This window comes from Triturus cristatus, chromosome 7, assembly GCF_964204655.1.
Source record: "Triturus cristatus chromosome 7, aTriCri1.1, whole genome shotgun sequence".
Taxonomy (NCBI): domain Eukaryota; kingdom Metazoa; phylum Chordata; class Amphibia; order Caudata; family Salamandridae; genus Triturus; species Triturus cristatus.
Window position 1 is genome coordinate 930296249 of NC_140590.1, and position 23192 is coordinate 930319440.

General features: G+C 46.6%; 1 protein-coding gene across 2 annotated transcripts in view; it reads right to left on the reverse strand.

Annotated features, from left to right (window-relative positions):
• Positions 1 to 23192, reverse strand: part of FBXW11 (F-box and WD repeat domain containing 11) — a 540498-nt gene that overhangs the window by 182628 nt on the left and 334678 nt on the right. For both annotated transcript variants that reach the window (XM_085617878.1, XM_085617877.1), the window contains exon 7: positions 21633 to 21751. In XM_085617878.1, coding sequence (XP_085474004.1) covers positions 21633 to 21751 — 119 coding nt within the window. The remainder of the gene's footprint in view (positions 1 to 21632; positions 21752 to 23192) is intronic.

Consider the following 23192-nt stretch of genomic DNA (forward strand, 5'->3'; position numbering starts at 1 on the left):
TAATCCTGGCAGCATTGGGGTAGGCTAGCGCTTTTGAGGTGTCTATGGTGGCATCGAGAGTGAGAAAGTGGCTTTGTATATACTGTTCCCAAATAGGTACAGGGTGTACAGAGTCCACAGTCCCCAAGGGTTTGACAGAGGCTAAAGTTAGATATAACCTTACTCTCTTAAGTGGTGGCTCGGTCGAGCAGTAAGGCAGTATCAGAGGACAGTGTAAAGCATTTGTTGTACACACTCAGTCAGCAAATGGTCTCACACAGTCAATAACTGAACTCTAGGCCAATGGTTTATATATAAAAAATATATGCTTGTTTTATTTTAGAACCAACAATTGGAATTAAAATATACTTTCTCAGAATGAGATGCTTTATATAAATACTTTTGCAATATGTAATTGACTTTTGTAAACAGTTACAAGTGGTTGCAATAGGCAACACTATTTTAAACACAATAATGCATTGAGTTCAATGGAAGTTTCATGTTATTTGCCACAGATTACTTTTAGGATTACTTTTGGAATTCCAGAACTGGATCCTAGATTCAGTCCTGGGTCAGTACTCAGAATCAAGTGATGAGTCGACTTAATTACTGTAATGATTTTTAAATAATATTTAGCTATTTTAAAAGTTGACACTTAGAAAATATTTCAAAGAAAACAGTCAATGATTCCCTATGGAAGAAAATTCAAGTTGCAGGTACAGTATGTTCTTGTTACTTTTGTAATCCAGTACTGGGTGCCTAGACTCAGTACTGGGACCTTTATCCAAAACAGGTAAGTAATTACGTTTTCAGATATTATACGATTTTTGAAGAATATTTAAAGATTGCAGAAATTGACACTTAGAAGAAATTTCACAGAAAAACAGTCAATGGTTTCCTATGGAAGAAAATTGGGTTACGGATAAGTACAGTTGTAAGTATTGTTCAGAGTCAATGCTGGGCACCAAGATCCAGCACTGGGACCTCACCTAAGAGCAGGTGAGTAATTTCGTTTGCTACTCAGCTGATTTTTGGTGAATATTTTAAGATTTGAAAAGTCCACACTTAGAAGAAATTTCAGGAAAAAGCCAGTCACTGTTACCCTATGAGGAAAATAGAGTTAGCGGTTTAAGGGTAAGTACTCTACTGGCAGAGTTGAGGTTCTGGGCATAGACTCAGGGGTCCCCCAGGGTCAGGTAGGTACAGTTGGTTCAACCTCAGCGGCTCTAGGGCGGCCAGGTGCAGAGAGAGTTAGGCCCAATATTATCCTATGAGGGATAGGGGGGCCTTGGTTGGTGGCTTCTGACTGGCAAGCCACGTGGCTGTGGGAGCTGGGCTCCTGGTCACTTACTCAGGGCAAGTGGGGAAGTAGGTAGGTGTAGAGTTTTCACTGCCAGGGCCACTCTGGCGGCTGGGTGCAGAGTGCTTTTGAGCCTTCGGGCGCTCAATTGATTTCAATGGGAAGTCTCCGGTTTAAATAAAGGCTGCAAGCTCGGGGACGAGGACTCTTCAGGTGCCACCACCACTTTGAGAGGTAAGTTGGGTAGTTGGAGGTTAGGTAGGTATCCCCGGATTGGGCACAGGGGGCCGCAGAACGCCGCGTGCAGGGGTGCCTTTTGGTGTCGGGAAATCTTACCCTCTGTTGATCGCGGTAGGGGGGGTACCTTGTTCTGAGGCTGCAGGCTTCTTCAGGAGTGTCGAGGGAGGTCCGTGGGTGCCGGACTCGGGGTCACAGTCGCCGTGGGGTCGTCCTCGGGGTCTTTGTTCACTCCGGCACTGGCCAGGCCTGGCTGGTGCAGAGTGTGCTGGGTTCGCGGTTCCAGGCTGCTGCCAGGGATTAGAGGTTGGTTTGGAGTAGAGCCTCTACTCATGGGAGTCCCAGGGGCTTAGAGCCAAAAGGTAGCCAGGTTCTCCGGGGTTGGTGAGGTTGCTGGCCACAAGAGATGCCGGGTTGGAGCAGGAGCAGGTTCGAGGGTGAACAGGCCGGTAGGGCTGGTGCCAAAGCAGTTGGTGTCTTCCTCTTTTTAGCAGCTGCAGGGCAGGTCTTTTTTCTTCTTGCTCTTCTTTGTAGTTTGGAATCTGGGGAAGGAAGGTTCAGGGTGCCCCTAAATACTAGATTTAGGGGCGTTACAGGTAGGGGCAGGGGCCAATGGGTCCCTGTCCTGGGGTGGGTACACCCCCTATCCTGGCTCTCTCCTGTGGGAGGGGGGCAGGAGCCTAGTCCTGATTGGGCAGGGCTTCCCATCTTCAAGATGGCGAGAGCCCGGAGATGTGCTTCACCTCGCCTCTCCCACCTGAGGGGTGGGGTTGGCAGGCTGGCACATCCCCTGTCCTTATTTGGGGTTTCCGGCCAAGCTTCCCGCCAGAGTGGGGGGTTGCAGTGGCCTGGGGAAGCTCACAGAGGCGGCATGCCTTTGAAGCTTCCCCCTGCCCATCCTGGGGGAGATTTAGCACCTCGCCCAGGATGTGCATTGTTGCTGGACCCCTGGGTAGGAGAGCCCCTGCAACATGTCTGCTGTGTGGCAGCCTAGGCAGCCTCAGAACAGACGTGGATGGTAGGTTTAGGTTTCAGGGGGCCTCTCTATTATGCCCTCTGTGGTGCTTTGTACATTAAATCACACACTGGCATCAGTGTGGATTTAATGTGCAGAGAAGTTCGATACCAAACTTCTCAGTCTTCAGTGCTGCCATTATGGTGCTGAGGAGTTCGTGTTTGACAAGCTCCCAGCACCATATACTCTTAGCCGGCAGCACTGCACTTACAGGACCCAGGAATGGACCTGGGTACTGTAGGGGCACAGGGCTCCTGCCTCTGTGCCCACACCAGTGGCAAAGGGCACCCAGCTAGAGGGGTGGCTGATGTATGCCAGGGCAGTGTAGGTTGTGGGCATGGCACACAGGGATGTGTACCATGTCGACTCGGTTTTGTCTTGTATCCAGACACTCAGCCTGCAAGAGCAGTGTCTGTGTGTTAGGGTACAGGGCCTCTAAGGGTGGCACAATGAGTGCTGCAGCCCTTCGAGGCCTTCCCTGGTCACAAGGCCCTGGGTACCTAGGGTACCATTTACCAGGGGCTGACATGTGGCCAGGGTTTGCCAATTTGGGTTTTGGCTGTTAGGCAGTTTTTAGGGAAGGAACACAGGCCCTGGGCACCTGATTGGCAGGAGCCCAGGGCACAACAAGGAAACATGCATCAGCTATTAGGCAAAAAAAGGGGGGGTTACTGCAACAGAAACCCACTTTCTTACACCGAGGTATTGTTTTATGTGGGATGGTTGTAGATGGGACTTTGCGTGGTTTACTGGAAAGCCCAGTTGTTGAAGTAGCTGGATAGTGGCATGCGTGTGTTGTACACACTGGCTGTATGAACTGGCTTTTATTAGCCAGTCGTCTAGATAGGGGAAGACATGGATGTGTTGTCTCCTGAGGTGTGCCGCCACTACTGCTAGGCACTTGGTGAATACTCGTGGTGCCGTTGTGACTCCGAACGGGAGTACTTTGAATTGGTAGTGTTGGCCGTCCACTACAAATCTGAGGAACTTCCTGTGAGCGTTGTGCACTAGAATGTGGAAATAAGCGTCTTTTGGGTCTAAAGTGGTCAGGAAGTCGTTTTGGGAAAGCAGTGGAAGTACCTGCTGAAGCGTTACCATGTGAAAATGGTCCGAGTATGTATCTGTTGAGGGGCTGGAGGTCTAGGATGGGCCGCGGAGTCTCGTCCCTTTTTGGTATGAGAAAATATAGGGAATAGACCCCCATATTTCGTTGGTTGGTAGGAACGTGTTCTATCGCCCTTTTCTGCTTTAGTAGTGTTAGATGTTCTTGTGACATTGGGCGTTGTCTGGGTGGAATGTTTGGGGGGGGGGGGGGGGTAGATATTAGTTCTAGACAGTAACCCCGGGCGTAGCACTACGCTTCGCCCACGTAGTGTACGTAGCGCTGCCTGCTTCGCACTTTCCGAAGTAGGCGAAGCAGGGCAGCGCTACGCACACGCCGAGGGCGAAGCGTAGCTGCCTGCCACCCGCCACCCACCTCCCGCCTTTTAATAATATCAGCAATGAAAAATAAATTAAAGTAAAGCGACTTACCTTAAGCGCGGCGTCTCCGGGGCTCCCTCTTTCTCGTTTCTAATTTCTTCTGGCAAATGCGCATGCGCTGACACCCGCGCATGCGCATTTCTTGCGAGAAATGCGCATGCGCGGGCGACCGCGCATGCGCATTTGTCAGAAGAAATTAGAAACTAAGAAGAGGGAGCCCCGGAGACGCCGCGCTTAAGGTAAGTCTCTTTACTTTAATTTATTTTACATTGCTGATATTATTTAAAAGGAGGGCGGGCGGGAGGTGGGTGGCACGTAGTGGGGTACTCGAAGCGCGTAGTGTGCGTAGATTTGGGCACACTACGTGCTGCTTCACGTAGCCCCACTACGCCCACCCTTACTAGACAGTAGCCTGATCGAATTATTTGTGTTACCCATTTGTCTGAGGTGATGGTAGCCCAGACAGGGAGGCCATTTTGGAATCTGCCCCCGACCGGAGTGGGTTGGTCTAGGGGGAGTGGAGGGAAGTCATTGGGTAGGTGCGGTGGCAGAGCGGGCGGTGTTTGTCTTGCCTCTGCCTTTGTTATTGTTGCCCCTGTAGCCGCCTATTTGGTAAGCCCCTTGTAAAGGTGGACTGGGTAGGGGCCTTATATAGGGTGGAAGCGGTGTCAGAGGCGTAGCCTCTGGATGTGCTCCGAAAGGAAGAGCGGCGAAAGGAGCGCCTGGGAGGGTGTGATCATAAGGCTTCCATGGATTTTGCCATTTCTGTGCCCTTTTTCATCTTTTCTAGGGCCTCATCCACTTTTGGGCCAAACAGATGTTCCTGGTCAAAGGGATGGTTGAGGATGGAGGCTTGTACCTCCGGTTTAAAACCTGAGATCCTTAGCCAGGCATGGCGACTGAGGAGGACACTAGTATTGATAGCCCTGTAGGCTGTGTCTGCTGCATCTAGGGCACAACGTATGGAGGTATTAGTAATGGTTTTGCCCTCCTGAATTAGCTCGTTGGCCCTAGGTTTGCATTTATCAGGGAGATGTTGCATTATGGCTTCTAATTCGTCATAATGAGCCCTGTCATACCAGGCTAGTAGCGCTTGTGTATTAGCGATACGCCATATGTTGGCAGCATGGGATGCAGTACGCTTGCCTGATGCGTCCAAGAATTTAGACTCTTTGTCAGGTGGTGGTGCTTCGCCTGACGGTTGGGAGTTGGCCCTTTTACGTGCTGTGGATACTACCAGAGAATCTAGTGGTGCTGGCCCTCTGATGTAGGAGGGATCTGTAGGGGCGGATTTATATTTCTTTTCAATGCGTGGGTTAATGACCCTGACTCTGACTGGGTCTTTAAAGACCTCTGGCGCATGTTTTATAACTCCCTTGAGCATAGGCAATATGGAGGTAGTCCTATGTGTGGTGTCAAACGTATCGAGGAGGAAATCCTCCTCTACGGGGACTGTATGGAGATCTACCCCATGATAGTGTGCCACCCTTTGTAGTAGATGGTTGAACCCCAGTGAGTCTTCTGGTGGGGAAGGTCCGGAAGGGTAGAGATCATCCTGTGGGACGTTAGGGATGTCAGGGATATTATAATCGTCCCATGGGTCTGGGGAGCCTGTGGGTGTGGGGTCCCCTGTAGGTAAATCTTGGGGCACGTCTCCTATGTCATCATATGGATCCCCCTGATCATCATCATCCGGAAATGGTGTTGGGGAATGATGAGGTGGGGGTGGAGGAGGGGAAGGTGGAGGGGGCGGTGGAGGAGGGGAAGGTGGAGGGGGCGGTGGAGGTGGGGAAGGTATTCTGAAAGGGGAGGTAGCAGAGTCCTTCCTCTTGGGGGGTGGAGGCGGAGCAGGTTTTTCCAGCTGTCTTTTTGATGGAGAGCATCAAATGTCTGGTCTTAGGATCCTTGGTTAGTGTTTTTGTAATGGATCCGGTGTAAAGAGGTCTGGTGAGGTTGGTTGGTCCGTCGGCGTCAGGGCTGTTGGTTTTTTGGGTTTATCCGTGCTGGTTCGTTGTTTGGAACTGTGCTTGGAAAGGTCTGATTGTTTGGTAGGCGCCGAGATGGATTTCGGCTTCGAAGTGTCGGTGGCCTTGTGTGCTTTTGTCAGTGCCGAAGATGGTGTCAGTACCGAGGAGCTGGAGCTGGGTTTCGACACAGAGTGTTTCGGTGCGGGGCTCGGTGTTGAAGCGGAGGCCATTTTATTTTTCTGTGCCGAAGAGTGTTTATCGGAACCGACGTGGGCTGGCTCGAGCCCGAGCCGCCGGAAGGCTTAATCGGCTTCTTTACCGGGCCCGAAGGTGCGGTGTGGGAAGCAGTGTCTTTGGTCTTGCTTAGGCACGGAGGCGAAGGCGTGACCGAAGCTTTTTTCGGTGCCGGCGAGGGTGTGGCTAGGGTAGATTAGTACTCACAACCCTCTGTGCCGGAGTGATGTCCTCCACATCTGAATCGTCGGCTTCGGAGGCGCTGACGAGTCCCTAGTCGGTGTGGTGTTCTTCTGGAGCATCGACGCCTTCCCCGAAGATGTAGTCCGGAACCGTCGTCGAGTGTGCCATGGTTCTTCTGGCCCTTCGGTCTCAAATGGTTTTCTTGGACCTGAAGGACTTACACGCCAGACAGTCTCGAGCCTCATGTTCAGGGAAGAGGCAGAGATTACAAACTTCATGGAGATCGGTGTGGGGGATTTTGGACCCACATCGAGGGCACTTCTTGAAGGGAGTCCTTTCCATTAGCCAGGACGGGAGCTTGGGTAGGCCCGAAGGCCGTCGTCCATGACTGGAATCGAAGGTAGTTGCAGATGAGAGCTGCGTCGAGTGGGGAGATCGCGATCGAAAACAATACCGCGAATTGGGGTGAGGATTGCGCGTCAATCGTCGAACTGGAAGCTGTTCGGAACCGGAGCGCGAAGATCAATTCCGAGCTCAATGGCGGAAAAAAACCAATCTGAGGATGGAGCCTAAGCCCATGCGCAATACGATCCAAAGGAGGAGTCTCCGACCTCGTGACTTCCAAAGACTTTCCAAAAGTAAAAACAACTGCAAACATCCGGGCCCAACACCGGATGGCAATCTATGCACAAGTGTGTAATCGGCAGCTCATATGCCTCGAACACTCTTTTTAGGGAAGGGAGGGCAAGTACTCCGGGCTCTGGGGGGCTGCTGGCTGCAGGCCACACCGAGATTCTGCTAGAGCAGGTCAAGGTCGGGACAGGCCAGAAGGGCTGGGGCCAAGTCAGTTGGTTTCCTCCTCTTCTTCCTTCAGCAAGGCTCATCAGTCCTTGTTTCTTCTGGTCTGAGGAGGCAAGTTTCACCGTTGCCCCTAAATACTAAATTTAGGGGCATTTCAGGTAGGTCAGGGATCACCAGATCAGCAAGTCTCCATGGATCCGAGTGAGAAGATCTGGGTGGAGAGGAAGCTTCTCGTGGGGAACTACTGATTGTTCCAGTAGCGTGGTGAACCATGGCTGGCGAGCCCAACTGGGTGCTACTAGCACGTGAGAGAGAGTTTGCCTGAGCTGCTGAATCACAAATGAAAGAAAAGGGAGCGGTGGAAAACCGAAGGCAAATATCCCTGACCAGTTCAGCCGTAGAGCATTGCCCTTGGACTGAGGGTTTGGTAACCTGGAGGCAAAATCTGTACATCTTACATTTTCTGCAGCTGCAAAGATGTCTGTGTGTGGAAACCTCCACCTGTGAAAGTATAGGAGAAGGACTAGAGGGTGGAGTTACCATTCGTGGACTAGTTGCTGCATCCTGCTGAGGTCGGCAATCTGGTTGTCCTTCTCAGGAAGATGTTCCACTAATTGCTGAATGTTGACGTATTGCCCAGCGTCAATTCATCTGAGCTTGGCATAACTGTAGAGAGTGTTTTGACTTATGCTTTCATTGTATTGGAATTTATGGAGCACAGTTTGAATATTTAAAATTCTGGTGAGATTTGGGTAGGCTAAACCCAACTGTGTGTGGAGTATGGCCCCCAAGTATGGTTGAACTTGTAACGGTTGAAGATTTGATGTAGGTTTATTGTGAATCCCAGTAGATGCAGAAGATTGAGTGGTTTGAATGTGTACTTGACACGAGAAGCGTAATGGCTTTTATGAACCAGTCATCGAGATCTAGAAAGACATGAATATTTTCTGTGCAGGTGTGCGGCTATCCCTGCTAGTTATTTAGTGAACATACGAGGAGCACTTGTGACTCCGAAGAGGAGCACTCAATTGGTATATTGTCTTACTATAACAAATCTGAAATATTTGCAACAAGCTGGGTGAATGGGAATACGGAAGTAAGCGTCCTTTAAGTCTAGTACTGACAGTCACCTTGTTGAAGCAATGGAATCACATCCTGAACAGTCACCATATGGAAGTGTTCTGATAGTATGTAATGATTAAAAAGCCCGAGGTCTAATATGGGCCTCAATAATCCGTCCATTTTTGGAATGAGAAAGTATAGGGAGTATACTCCTGTGCCTTGATACTGAAGAGGGACTGGTTCTTTTAAGAAGAGAGCTTTCACTTCTTGTGTTAGAAGATGTTGATGCTCTACAGAAAGATTGTGTCAGCAAAGTGGAATGTTTGAAGGTGTAGTGATGAGCTCCAGGCCTGAACCATGTTGGATAATGTCCAATACCCACTCATATGACGTTATGGTTTTCCAAGTATTGAGAAATTGTTGTAGTCTGCCCCAGACAGGTGTTAAATGGTCGGAGGGGATAAGGGAGTCACTGCCTCGAGGTGGAGGGTGCGGCGGGTGTGGAGGCACCTCTACCATGTCCTTTAAAATGGTTTCCTCTGTATGTACTCCTTTAGCACTCTCTAGAGGGGGGGGGGGGGGGGGGGGGGGGGAGACCTGATTTTGTTGCCAGTAGGAGCATGTAGAGGCATTGTAGGATGTAGTTTTGGCACGTTGCTTATATGTGGAGTGCCGAAAGGATCCACTAGTAACTGGAGATTTGCAAAGCCCCCATTGATTTTCATTTTTTTTTCTAATGCTTGGTCCACCCGGGGACCAAACACATGTTCCTTGCAAATGGTTCATTTAGTAAAGACTGTTGTACCTCTGGTTTAAATCCAGACACACGCAGCCATGCATGCCTAGGTAGTAATATGCTGGTGTTTATGCCTCTGGCACCTTTGGCCGCTGAATCTAGGGCACATCTGATGGAATTATCAGAAATTAGTTTCCCCTCAGTAACAATTTTCTGTCCCCTCTTTCTATATAGTTCAGGGAGATTTAGGAGGAGATCCTCCATCTCATCCAGATGTGCTCTTTCGTACCTCACTAACAGTTTCTGGCTGTTAGCAATGCGTCTCAATGATTGGAAGCTTGTGCAGCCACCCTTTTGCCTAAAACATTAATACGTTTTGGCCCTTTGTCCTGTGGAGTGGCATCAGCTGAGGTCTGAGAATTAGCTTCTTATGCGTGTATTGGAGACAACTTAAGAGTGTGGAGGAAGCTGGCCTTTAATATATAGTCAGATGGTGCTCCTTTACATTTTTTTAATTAACCCTAGGTGTAATGATGCGTGCTCTAAAAGGGCCTTTAAATATATTCTCGGCATGTCGGAGCATGCCCTTCAACATGGGGAGGTACTGAGTCACCCTATGGATATTGGAGAGGGTTTCAAATAGGAAATCATCCTCAACAGTGTCTTTATGTAATAGGACCTGGTGATAAGCAGCTGCCCAAGCAATAAGGTCCTGGCAAGAAGAACAGTCATCAGGAAGTGATGGTCTTGGCTGGATAAAGGTCAAGGTCCCTATCCTCAGGAGGATCGACATCATAGATGTCACAGGTATCTATAGGTTAGAGGATATCAATCATCTCATCTCCAAGCAGAGACACCTGTGGTGTGAAATCCCCTGTACCGGTGTATGACTGAGGTGGTGGTGGTGGAGAAAGAGGTGGAGGTGGCAGTCGAGAAGCAGGTAAAGGAGAAGGCATAGGACTGGTAGCCATGTCCTTTTTCTTCTTTATAGAAGGTTACATATCGAAGGCCTCCTCAAAAGATGGCTGGCACTGTGATGTTTGAGGCTGAGGCTGAACAGCTTTTGCTATTATTCGACCAGTTTAAAACTCAATATGCAGTGTCTATTGCCTCCGATTGAGCCGCTACTATATAACCTGGAGGATTGGTTCTTGGTTCTGTAGGCAAGTCTGTTGTGGGGATTACAAGTTTGGAAACCCTTTGGTGCGGAATTAGAGCTTTCTTTCAGTGCCAAAGTGGATTTTTCTTTTCGGTGCCAAATAAGTCTGGTCTTATGGTGCCTAAGAGCCCTTGCTTTTGTGTTCTAAACCGGTTTGTCGGGCCATGGGGTGCTGGGAGCGGAGGAATGAGTTGAATGTCTCAGAACTGAAGCTGGTCAGACACAGTGTGGAACTTTTGCCTTAATTTTCGGAGCAGAGAGTGGGCATCCATATCGGATGTTTGGTGCCTTCCTTGCCTTTTGGGAAAAACCCTTGAAAGCCAATAGCTGAATTGGGGTGACCTATGCCCACTTCACTCATTACACTAATTTTTAGCTACTCCTTTAAGTATAAGTAACATGGGATCTCAAAGATAGTTGCAGCGGTCTATAGCGAAAAGCTGTTGGTTGCTGCACCAATTACAGACCAGTTTGAAGAGTACATTTTCTAAATAAAAGCACAGAGAATACTGTAACAAGTCAACTCCACAACTATCGGAAATGTAATTAACATATTTTCTAATTACCAGTGGGCTTTAGACCATTACGAGGAACGGAATCAGCCGCTCTAGATGCTGGAGAGAAAATAGTGCAGCTATGGGACAGAGGTCCGTTGATGGTCTCAAGATCTGTCTGCAACGTTTGATGCCACAACCTGTGTATGGGCTGCTTTGCAGTTGTTCAGCAATGTAAACAGGAAACAAGTGCTTTTTTTTTAATGGGGATCCACGGACATCTAGATCCTAGTCAGTCTTTCGAAGGACTCCACTCATTTGCCAATCAACATACGCTTGTGTAAAATGAAAGCCTAGATAACAAATAATCCCATATGCGTAAATGCAAACAGAAATCTTAGTCTGGCCTGACGCAATCCCTTCAGTTCTAAGGTCTAAGGAACCAAGTATAGTTTTGCCTGCTAGAAATGTAGGGCCACTTTCATTCCTTTATGATACTTGAGGCTTAAGTTGCTGCTGTGACAAAAACTTCACATTACCACCTGTATAATCTTTCTGATGCAGCAGCCTTATTAAATGTTGCAACCTATGTTATGTTAATGAAAGTTACATTTTAAGCAACACTGGCATACCGTTGAGTAGTGAATTTGAATAAGATTTAATGTGCAGGAAAGATACAAGCAGTACAAAACTGCCAGACCCTAATTAATATATTCTGGTTAAAAAAATAGACTGGCCATTTGACAAAACACTGAATTCCTGGGGTGGAGTCCAATTTACGATTCCTTCACTGAGTATTACGTATGAATTGTAAGACACTGCAAAGCTCTGCTTTTAAGTATTTAAAGATGTCTATGCTTTGAATTTCAGAGGTCAGTAACAGCAGTATATGAAAACAAGTTACTTACCTGTAACTACAGTTATCCAGTATTGGTATCTTTCATAGATTCACATGCCTGAATCATTCCCCGTCGCCGAGGCGGGAGTCCCCGGTAAATAAAAAAGTAGTGCCAAATGTTAGTAGTAGTAGTAGGCCCAAAGAAAAAAGCCTATATCTTAGCAGCCTATCTACCTCATTATGTAAAAGAACCAAGAATTTTGGTAGCAACCAATCAGACACCAGCACCCTTCTAGAACCCTCTCAGCAGAGCCAGTTCTCCTCAGATTTTTGTAGCACAAGTGGGAAGTAACCATCCCAAAATATAGAAAACTGACTCCACGGGGAGGAGGGTGGGTGCATGTGAATCTATGAAAGATACCAATAATGGATAACTGTAGTTACAGGTAAGTAACTTGTTTTCTTATCCAGAGTTGGGGTATCTTTCATAGATTCACATGCCTGAATCAGAATAGCAAGCAGTATACCAAGTATACAGTAGTTTGCGGATGGTGGGAGACTAGTGCTGATACTCCCTAGTTGCATCCACAGCTTGTTGACAAGAGAAAAGAATCTTAAAGTGGAAACATGCAATTCATAAACAGAAAATAGCATGTAATGCAATAACATTGCGAATGAAACCAAACTATTATTGTAAAACATTGCATTGTCATACTAAAAGATATCAACATATTACATGTTAAAAATATATATAAAAGGGTACCTGAAGATATCTCAAAGAGACAGATGTCACAGGACAGCCTGTCCAACTGCTGCATCGTCCTGATGCGTAGACTGGAGGCAGTAATGTCTTGTAAAAGTGTGGACATTTTTCCATGTCGCAGCACGGCAGATATTTTCTAGAGTCACTCCAGCAAACAATGCTGTAGGCGCTGCTCTGTTCTCGTGGAGTGGGCCTTGGGTTTCCGTAACAATGGCCTGTGAGCTTTGTCATGACAGAAAATGATTGTCGATGCTATCCATCTGGCAATGGTGGATTTTGTTACCACCCTCCCCAGGGTAGCTTGGCCATAAGCCACGAACAATTGGTCGGACTTTCTAAGGTTCTTTGTTTTTTGAAGATCGAACTTAATACATCTCTTGATATCTAGAGAATGCAAGGCTCGTTCCACTGGAGTAGATGGGTTAGGAAAAAAAGTCTTTAATTTCACCGGTTCATTAAGATGAAACTGTGACGGCACCTTAGGGATAAATGTTGGATTTGTTCGGAGGAGCAGGTAGTCTTGAGTGAAGTGTAGGAAAGGTTCCTTTACAGTGAATGCCTGAATTTCACTCACTCGTCGAGCTGATGTTAAAGCTAAAAGTAAAGCAACCTTCCAGGTAAGAAATTTGAGGTCAGCCTTATGGATAGGCTCAAACGGATGCTTCATTAATTGCATTAAGACCGTGTTGAGTTCCCACTCCGGTGGCGGAAGTCTGAGCGGAGGAAACTCCCGAAAAAGCCCCTTCATAAACTGCTTAATTAAAGAGGATGAACACAGAGAAGGGCCATGGGCACCCTTTCTGAATCTTGAAAGTGCAGCTAGATGAACCTTGACCGAAGGAAAAGAAAGGCCAGATCTTGCCAGATGTAACAAATAAGGGAGGATCTGTTCCGCAGGGGCGTCCACCGGGTGCGCCTGGTTTGCTTCACACCAACAGCAAAACCGTTTCCATTTCAGACGGTAAGTCTTTATCGTGCTTTGGGCTCGTGATTTCGTCAATATATCCCTACAGTCTTGAGGGATATCCAGGTCTTTAAATTCTAAAAAGTCAGGAGCCATGCGTGTAAATGTAGGGACTGAGGGTCTGGGTGGAGAACCTGACCCCTGTTCCTTGACAGCATTGTGGGTGTCGGAAAAAGACTGATCGGTTGGTCCTGGGAGAGTACTAGAAGCTCTTGAAACCAATACTGGCGTGGCCATTTGGGTGCAATTAAGATAACTGCATCCCTCCAACTTCATTTTGCGTATGACCCTCGGTATTAGAGGTATCGGGGGAAAAGCGTAAGCACAAATCCCTGACTATCGCATGGACAGGGCATTCCCTCTTGACCCCTGTTGAGGGTATCTGCTGGCATAAAAGAGGCATTTCTTGTTCCCTTTCGTGGCGAACAAGTCCAGTAGCGGTGTGCCCCAAGCTCTGAATATCCTGAGCACTTGAGTTTGCTCTAGTTCCCATTCGTGGCAATCTGATTGGGATCTGCTGAGTGTCCGCTAATGTATTGCAGAGACCTCTGACATGTTCTGCTCCGAGTGTGATGTTGTGGAGTGTGACCCATTCCCACAACTCCTGAGCCTCCGCAGACAGCGTTGCTGATCTCGTCCCTCCTTGTTTGTTCACGTAAAACATGCTGGTGGTATTGTCGGTCCGAACCAGAAATGAAGAACCTGCAATCCTTGGAAGGAACGCTTGCAGAGACAGGAAAATTGCTCGCAATTCCAGACTGTTGATGTGTCTGTTTTTGTACTCTGGAGACCATTTCCCCTGTATCTGTAAGTCTTGTAGATGACCTCCCCATCCTTCCATGGAGGCCTCCGTAGTGAGGAAAAAGTCTGGAATCTTCTGTATGAAAGTAAGCCCTTCTGCTAAGTTGGGTATGTGTGACCACCAACTTAGAGCGGTCTTTATTTCTGAAGTGACTCTGATGATGTCGAAGGAACCCCTCGCATGCTGCCATTGAAGGTGTAACTCCTCCTGCAAGGGTCGCATCCAGAGCCGCGTTAGAGGGACGAGGTGTATTGCCGAGGAACACATTCCCAGAAGCGACGCGAACATCCGGACAGAAACTGACCTTCTTTTGGAAATCAGGATTGCTAACTTTTGAAGACGAACTTGCCGTTCGTGAGATAAGAATGCCTTGCAGCGGACGGTATTTAGCAGAGCTCCCAGAAAAAAAAGGATCTGCCTCGGGTGTAATTGAGATTTTGTCCTGTTGACTGTAAGTCCCAGAGAGTGGAATAGATGAAGAGATGTTGTCATGTCCGTCTCTACTGAATTTTCTGAAGGACCTTTTATCAACCAGTCGTCTAAATACAGGAAGACTTGGATTCTTTGGGATCGTAACGTAGCGGCCACTGGAGCTAGGCACTTTGTAAATATCCTTGGGGCAGATTTTAACCCAAACGGGAGAACTTTGAACGGATAATGGGCGCCAGCCACTGTGAAACGAAGATACTTGCGATGCTTCGGATGTATTGGGATGTGAAAGAAAGCGTATTCCATATCCAAAGAAGCTAGATAATCGCCTTCGTTGAGGCAACCTAGAATTTCTGCGAGTGACCATGCAAAATCCTTGCTTCTTGAGGAATGTGTTCAGATTGCGAAGGTCCAAGATTGGACGCCATTCCCCTGACTTTTTCTTGATGAGAAAAAAGCGGGAATAGAAACCCGTCCCTTTTTGAAGTGTAGGAACCTTCTCGATTGCATTCTTCAGGAGCATCGTTAAAGCTTCTTTGAAAAGTAAGTGAAGACGAGGGGGAGGGGGTCCCTTGGGTGGTGTGTTGGGTGGCTTGGTGACAAACTCTAAGGTGTGACCGTTGTGAACCAGGTCCAGGACCCACTGATCCGACGTAATTTCTTGCCACTTGCTCACAAATGCTGAAATCTTTGCACCCACAGGGAGGGGGAAAAGGAGTGGAAGGTGCCCTGCAGAAATCTTTGTTTCCTTGTGGTGCCTCTTCCCTGATTCTGCAATCTTTTTCGTCCGCCTTGACGAGAGAAACCAGACGTGTTTGTTTGTCTGTATGAGGATTGATAGGACTGCCGATATTGAGGCGGGTACCTATTTTGTTGGGTTTGATAACCTCCTCTGGATGAAAACCCACGGCCATGTGCTCCTCTGAAGGTACCTTGTTTGAACTGCAAGGAGCCCAGTGATCTTGCGGTATCAGTGTCGGTCTTTATTGCTTGGAGTGCGTCATCAATATGCTTTCCAAACAATGATTCGCCCTCATAGGCCATATCTTATATTTTAGTTTGGACTTCTGGTCTGAACGTGGTGGCCTTAAGCCAACCTTGGCGTCTGAGAACCGCTGCCCCAGCCAACTGGCGAAAGTTAGTGTTTACAACGTCTAGAGCGCAGTCGATCGTTTCTGATGCTGCACGCTCCCCCTCCAACAAAATCTTCCGAGCATCTTGTCTGCTGTCCTCTGGGATGAGGTCGATAAAGCTTGCCATTTTTGACCACATCTGGCGATCATAACGTCCTATTATCGCCAATGAGTTGGCTGCCCTGATGGATGCAGCTGCCATAGTTGAAATTTTTTTGCCAATTAAATCCAGGCGGCGTCCTTCCCTATCCGGTGGTGCAGTGATGGGTGTTGCCGGATTCTTAGACTTTTGTTGGGCTGCCTATGAAATATCAGAATCTGGCCGAGGATGGCCAATGAGACAGGACGGACTGTCAGCAGGGGCACGGTATTTCTTGTCAATGCGAGGAAGCACCGCAGGAACGGATGCCGGGTTTTTCATGATTTTTAATCCTTCCTTCCAAACAATCAATAATAGGGATAGCTCTTGAAACCTTTCTGAACTCCTCTTTAAAATCGTGAAGAAAACAGTCAGACTGTTCAATGGTCACTGGCAAATGGAACCTGGTCGCAGCGCGCTGCATAAGGTTATGGAACCCCCCTATATCTTCCGGAGGTGAATCAGATGGAAGAGGGGTAGGTGGTGAAGGCATAGGGATTATATACGAATCCCAAGGGTCTGCTGGGTCTGGAAGCTCATCCTCTTCAAATTCCTCCTCAGAGGTTGAATCCTGACCCTGATGCGGGTCTTGTGGAGGATCAGGCAGTTGAGGTGTTGGAGCTGGATCTTCAGGCAAAGGCAATGGGTCCGGTTGCGGCACAATGTTTGGAACCTGCGGACTGACTGGTTGCGGTGGAAAACGTTGTTTATAATCTGCAAGCATGGCTTGCAGGTCCTGAATGAGAGTCAGTGGCAAATGCGACATCTCTGACGAGGTTGTCTGTGATAATGACTGTGATGAGGAACGACAATGTTTTCCTCATAGTAACGTTCCTCCTCGTCATCTTGACACTTTATGTGCAGTTCAAAAGGATGGCGAGCAATCGCGAAGGGCCCCTCATCCTAGTCATCCTCGTAGTCATCATCCTCACCCTGCACATATGTTTCTAGGAGATGTGAGGGAGTAAGTGGTGATATATCGCTATATTCCTGTCTCTGAAAAGTCTTTAGTTTGAAACTCCTGGTGGAAATAGGAGTGGATGTCAATACATTTGTGTCCATCGTCGACGGGGTCATCGTCGAAGGACTTGTAGACGGTATAGTCATCGACGAGGTGTTCGTCGACGGGCTCGCCGTCGACGAGGTCTTCGCCGACGGAGCCTTCGCCGACGGAGCCTTCGCCGACGGAGCCTTCGCCGACGGAGCCTTCGCCGACGGAGCCTTCGCCGACGGAGCCTTCGCCGACGGAGCCTTCGCCGACGGAGCCTTCGCCGACGGAGCCTTCGCCGACGGAGCCTTCGCCGACGGAGCCTTCGCCGACGGAGCCTTCGCTGACTGACTCGACGTCGACGGGGTCTTTATTGATGGAATCTTCGTCGACGAGCTCTTCGTCGACGGGCTCGTCGTCGACAGGCTTTTCGCTGGTGGGATCGTTGTCGACGGGACTTTCGACGACGAGACCTTCGTCGACGATGAAAGCTTCTTCGACGGCATCGTCAATGCTGGCTTCGTCGACGAGGACTTCGTCGACGACGCTTCAACGACGGGCTTTTTTGAGAGGATAGTAATCCTCGTTGAAAGAATAGGTGAAGTAATGGCTGTCGTCGAGATGGTCTCAGTCAATGAAGGAGCAGATGAGGTGACAGAAATCATAGATGGAGAGAAAGCCAGAGGTTTTGAAAGGCTTTTACTCACGGTTTGTGTCCCAGCCTTGACCGCAGAATCCTGAGGAGTGCGCGCTGCTTCAGAGGATAAAATGTGAGTCCTCTGAACAGAATCCGAAGCAGAATGTTTCTGGCGCTTCTTCCCCTCACTGGAAGAGCTGTCCTGCGATCTAGCTCTTTTGCTAGAAGTAGAGGCTCTGTCATCCTCCTCAGCCGAAGAGGACTTGAGCCACAAAAGCACTCTCGCCTCCCTCTCCCTAAGAGTTTTGGCAGGGAAGGTGCGGCAAATTTTGCAATGTTTTGCCTCATGTTTAGGGTAGAGGCACTAGATGCAGTCCAAATGTTGATCATCAACATGGACTCTCTTCTTGGTGCAGGTCCTGCAGGATTTGAACAAGGCCTTCTTATCAGACATGCTGAAGCAAGTTGAAAACTGAGAGGCACTCAGGGAGACTCCCTTCCACACGACGTGCGGTGAAAATCTGAGGAGAACTGGCTCTGCTGAGAGGGTTCTAGAAGGGTGCTGGTGTCCGATTGGTTGCTACCAAAAATCTTGGTTCTTTTACATAATGAGGTAGATAGGCTGCTAAGATATAGGCTTTAGGCCTTTTCTTTGGGCCTACTACTACTACTAACATTTGGCACTACTTTTTTATTTACCGGGGACTCCCGCCTCGGCGACGGGGAATGATTCAGGCATGTGAATCTATGAAAGATACCCCAATACTGGATAAATATATATATATATATATATATATATATATATATATATATATATATTTTTTTTTTTTTTTTTTTTTAAATCGGTGCCATGTGTATATAGCCAAATTTAGCAGCAAGTTACTTAATGTAGTAGCTACTAAGGTATGGAACACATCGCCTTCTTGTCTAAGGCTCAATGCATCTTTTCATTGTTTAAAAATTAACAGATTTTTTTCTTACTCTATAAGGTGATCTGAACAGAATATACTTTATCTGTTGTGTGGGTACCTTAAAGCTCGAACAGTTCAGGAAGTCTACACATTTGCAAATAATTAAAAATATAAATATAATTGGTACTCTCACCATTGTCCTAGTCTGCAGCAGAATTCAACATCACTTGCAAGCATTTCAGAAAACACCTGAGGAGCACAAGAAGCAAAGAGCTGAAGCAGTCCTGCCTCAGACACTAGTCTTGAGACAGTCTGGTTGCAACACAAAGGATCAGAGGCACAACCCGTTTTATCAGTATATAACAGCAGCAGAGGATCCTACTGAAATTTATTTTTAAATTGAGCTATATTTACAATGTTTAATTTCCAGGTTTCTTACAACTATGACAGGCTGTGGCATCTCTTTTAGCTCCTGGGACTAAACAGCCAGAGTCCAAAAGACCTCTAACCCAGGACCACGGTTCATCTGTATCAGCTACTTCGCTGTATTGTCCATTTGTGATGTGCATTTATATTATAGCTGCTCCACAGAGGGATTGGTGCTCCTTCGATCACACACCAATCCCAGCCCACTCAAAAGCCCTCTTGACCAGTCTGCCCTACTCCTTTCTCTCCCTCTTAACCATAGTTCTCTCCTTCCAGGATCACTCTGCTTTGCACTTCTCTCCTGCTCCTTACTTTTGTCTTTCAAGACCGTTAATGAGCAAATTCCTGCAGCAATTCCCTGTTGAACTTGTCACTCACACTAGTAATTGCATTTCTGGTCAATAATTAACAGATTCCTCACCTTTTGAATACTCTACAGCCCCAGACAATCTTTTCAGCAACAGCTCCTATACATCAGTAGGTATTGCCATCGGACTCTGGGGTGACTGAGTGCCACCTCCTAAGTGGCTACATGAAGGTGCCAACTCGGTGTGCTGTCGTCCCTTAGACGTGAAGCTACCAAAAAATTAAGATGACAGTGTGTAAACTCTAGCTTGAGACCTTATAGCTTGCAAGAAGTCTACTCCACAGAACAGGGAGGAGGGCGAGCACTGAGGAATCTTTGGTTAGATAAGAGTATCCACCAGAAAATGTTCTTGCAATGGATACTTCTAATCGAAGACTCCTCACATTTTGAAGTGATATCAAAACAAAAAGCCCATAGAGGCAGTGGGTTTTAAAAGGGGACTTTACATCAGGAAGATCTATGTGACAGCAAAGGCAAAATTAGCCTCCCTGCAGACCTCAGAGTCGTTATAGATGTGCCTGGTGAAGGTATGGTCAGATTCCAAAATACCACCATGGCAGAAGTCCAACATCAGAATGCCTGTAGCCAGCACCATAGATTAAACCTTCGCCTAGTTGGAATGAGCTCACAAAACAACCACCTACTCATCTCCCCCAGGTTGTTTTTGGCCAGAGCGTAGCACAACTTAATGCAAAGAACTCACTTCGAAAGAGGCTATTCCACAACTACTGTTCCTTTTTGTGTTCTAGCAAATCAGACAGAGTTGATCAACCACCCAGTGCTCTTTAGTCCTATCAATGTAGAAACTAAGTGCCCATTTAAGATAGAGTGTAGCCTCGCCTCTTCCTTAGAGGGATGTGGCAGAGAGCAAAATGCAATTAGCGCGATGGATTGCTTCACACAAAATGGTCACACCATTTTCGTAAGAAAGGAAAAAAGAGTTGAAAGCTGCCAATTGCAATGATACGCTCTATACTATATACCAATTGTCATTCATTTAAATGATATTGGTCTGTACGGATTTTTCTTTTAAAAAACTCAATAAAGTGCTAAAGAAAAAATAATAAAATAAGAGGATACCCGAAGAATCAACTTGTTGCAGAAAAAGGGGTACACAGCATTTTAACCACGAGAGTAATTCCAGGCATGGATTCACCCACAGGCACAAGGGATATGGGGGAGCAGCCCCTTAGGTGAGGGAGTGTGCTCCCCAAACCCCGCCAAAAATGTTCAGTCTGTCGTCTTATCCCCAGTCTGCCCCCCCCCCCCCCCCCCGGTGGCGGCAGAAAGCCCACTAGACAACGGGGCGACCAATAAAGTAGGGCCAAAAAGTGCAAAGACGGTCTTTCTGACCCCCCACTTCAGATCTGCCCCACCCTTGGAGAAGATATAAAAAAGAATGGGGTAGGGACTGCCTACCATGGGCATGGCCATGCCCCACTCCAGACAAGGGCTCAACAGGACCCAAGAGACATGACTTTCTGGCCCATCGCAGGGGGTATTTACCCTAATCTGTCCAACCATCAGAAAGCACACTCGACAACAGGGTTTTCAAAAGGGTGCCAAACACACACAAGGGGGGGTGGCCTACCCTGGGATCGAGCCGTACCCCAACCCCAGAAGAAGCAATGGTCCCAGCGCCACTGTCCCACTGCTTGCACACTAGGTCAATGTGTTTGTCCTTTCTCAGACTGCTAATAGCATTCACCCAGCTCATCAATGTCATCCACATGAAAATGCTTGAAGGAAAATTGGACCGCTCATGGAGCGAGGAGGTGCAAAAAAGACGATTTTGTGGTTAACAGTAGTGTGACGTGTAACGTAAGAATCAAATTTTTTAACCACAGCTCAGATTTCAATAAGAAACACTTCCAACTATGAAGTACAGGTTTTTAGTATTAAACTTTGTTTTTTTAATACGGATGTAAGATCATATTACTGTCCACACAGTACTGCTCCATTAATTACCTTAATTGTATTACCAAATATGTAATTAAAAATCACTCTTGCATTTACACATTTTCTGAAACTGCATTCAAATAAATGACATTCCTGACCGATCCTCCAACAGTCTGTAAAACCAATTGTCACATCACCAACATCTCAAATAATCTACCACTTATTTCTCTCCATTAACACCCATTCGTGCATGGCCATTAAGTCCTTTACTTCCTTGCACAAAACCGTTCGTCCTACCCACCCACCCCTTACTCACCTTTCAGACTAATACTGAATTGCAATGTCCAAATAATTACTATACAGGACTTGCACCCCTCATGAACCTAAACCAACAAATGTTTTCATCATGACTGTTAGTCACTAATTAGATATAGGTTGAGAACTCAACGTGTCATACCAAGTACCTATTCTATACTTTTGCTTGTGCATACTACCACAACTAGGGAGAATAATTTCAGCATACATACAGAGCTATGTTCTTCGGCAGGATTATGTCCTGCCAGTACGAAAACAAAGTTCAATTGACATAATTGACCTCAAATAAATGTAAATCCTAAAAGTAATTCAAATATCACCATGAAGTTCCAACACAAGCCCCAATTTTAACCAAAATATACAAGTTCTTACCTCACTGTGGAATCGGATGACCCAGTTACAATGACTCTCTCATCATACTGTAGACAGAGTACAGACCCAGTGTGCCCCGTTAGTATTTTTAAGCACTCCAAGCTTGTTTTATCCCAAATCTGTGCAAACAAATAAATTGGTCTTTATCAATTATCATATCATATCCAGTATATATTACAACAAAAAACAACCTTTTGAACTGCAATGCCTAGATAACATGCACTGAAACCGATAAATACTCCTAGAATAACCCACTGCATCAGTTCCACTGCATCGTTTTCTTCTTATGATGTTTAGAGTAGCTCACAGGAACACGCTTAAAAGGTTAGAGCACCTGACAGCATCAGGATTACATGCGAGTATCAACTTTAGAGACTGACGATATTTTTGAAAGGTCAATTTCAAATTGAGGAACCAACAACATTAACAAACATTGGCAATATCAATAGGTCTGTCTTATGGAAACCAAAGTTCCTTTTGTGTCACTGATGGGTGCAAACACTCAAATTATCATACACCCATTCCGTCACAAATTTTTTCACTCGTACATCTATTCACTCATCCATGGACTCATCTTTCCATTCACCCTCTGAAACAACTGCAATAAAACAGACAAACTCAACAACCTATGCAAGATAAAAAACTACAAGAAAAGAAAAAGGCATGCTGCCTTCTAAACAAGGAGGGAATATGTTTACACTCAAGCTCACTCATTTTCATGTGGATGTACAAACGTGATCAGAAAATGCCACAATTCACTGAGCAAAAGAGCCACTGACTGACAGACTGAACCATTAACCAATGTAATTTGCTTCAAGGATGGAAGCAAAGCGTGAACGGCACTCAAACCACTGGCAGAACAGAGTGGACCTAAATGTCCTCTAGGTTATCTATATGAATGCATGTATTTAAGTTTTTTTTTAACTACAAGATCCTGGCAGAAACCTAAGAAGAGATTCTAGCAAGAACTAGCCCAGTGCAAATCTTTTCCAACTAGAGCTTTTTTCTTTTTTTGTTAGAGGAAGTAACCAACAGCAATATTTCCTACACAGGTAATCTGACATTTTGAGTAACAAAATATTAATCTATATGCTTTAGTACAGTGATATAACATTCCACCCATAAATGTCTGTCGATTTTAACATGTGCTGTTCACAATCGATATAATAAGCCTAATGTGCTCAACCTATTTTTCAAAATAAACATTAGACCTATGACAACAGTAATATTTTTTCATAGTGAACCAAACAGGCCAGTAGGGGTTATCAATGGTTTATCACTGTAACCAACGGGGGCCTCCTGTACTGAGCATATCAGTCATAAAATCTCATAGTATACAACATGACAGTTGGCAACGCAAAATAATCTCTCCTAAACTGTTTAACAAGGATTCTGACAGTACAACACTTCTATACCCACGGTTTGTTAGATTGGTAATCAGCACTCAAATGCTTGCCTATTGTGGTAATATGTGAGATTTCATGTAATAAAATACCCATATGCAGGCTTTAATACAGCCTAATAATCTTCTCTTAAATGCCTGGTGACCAACATGCTCCT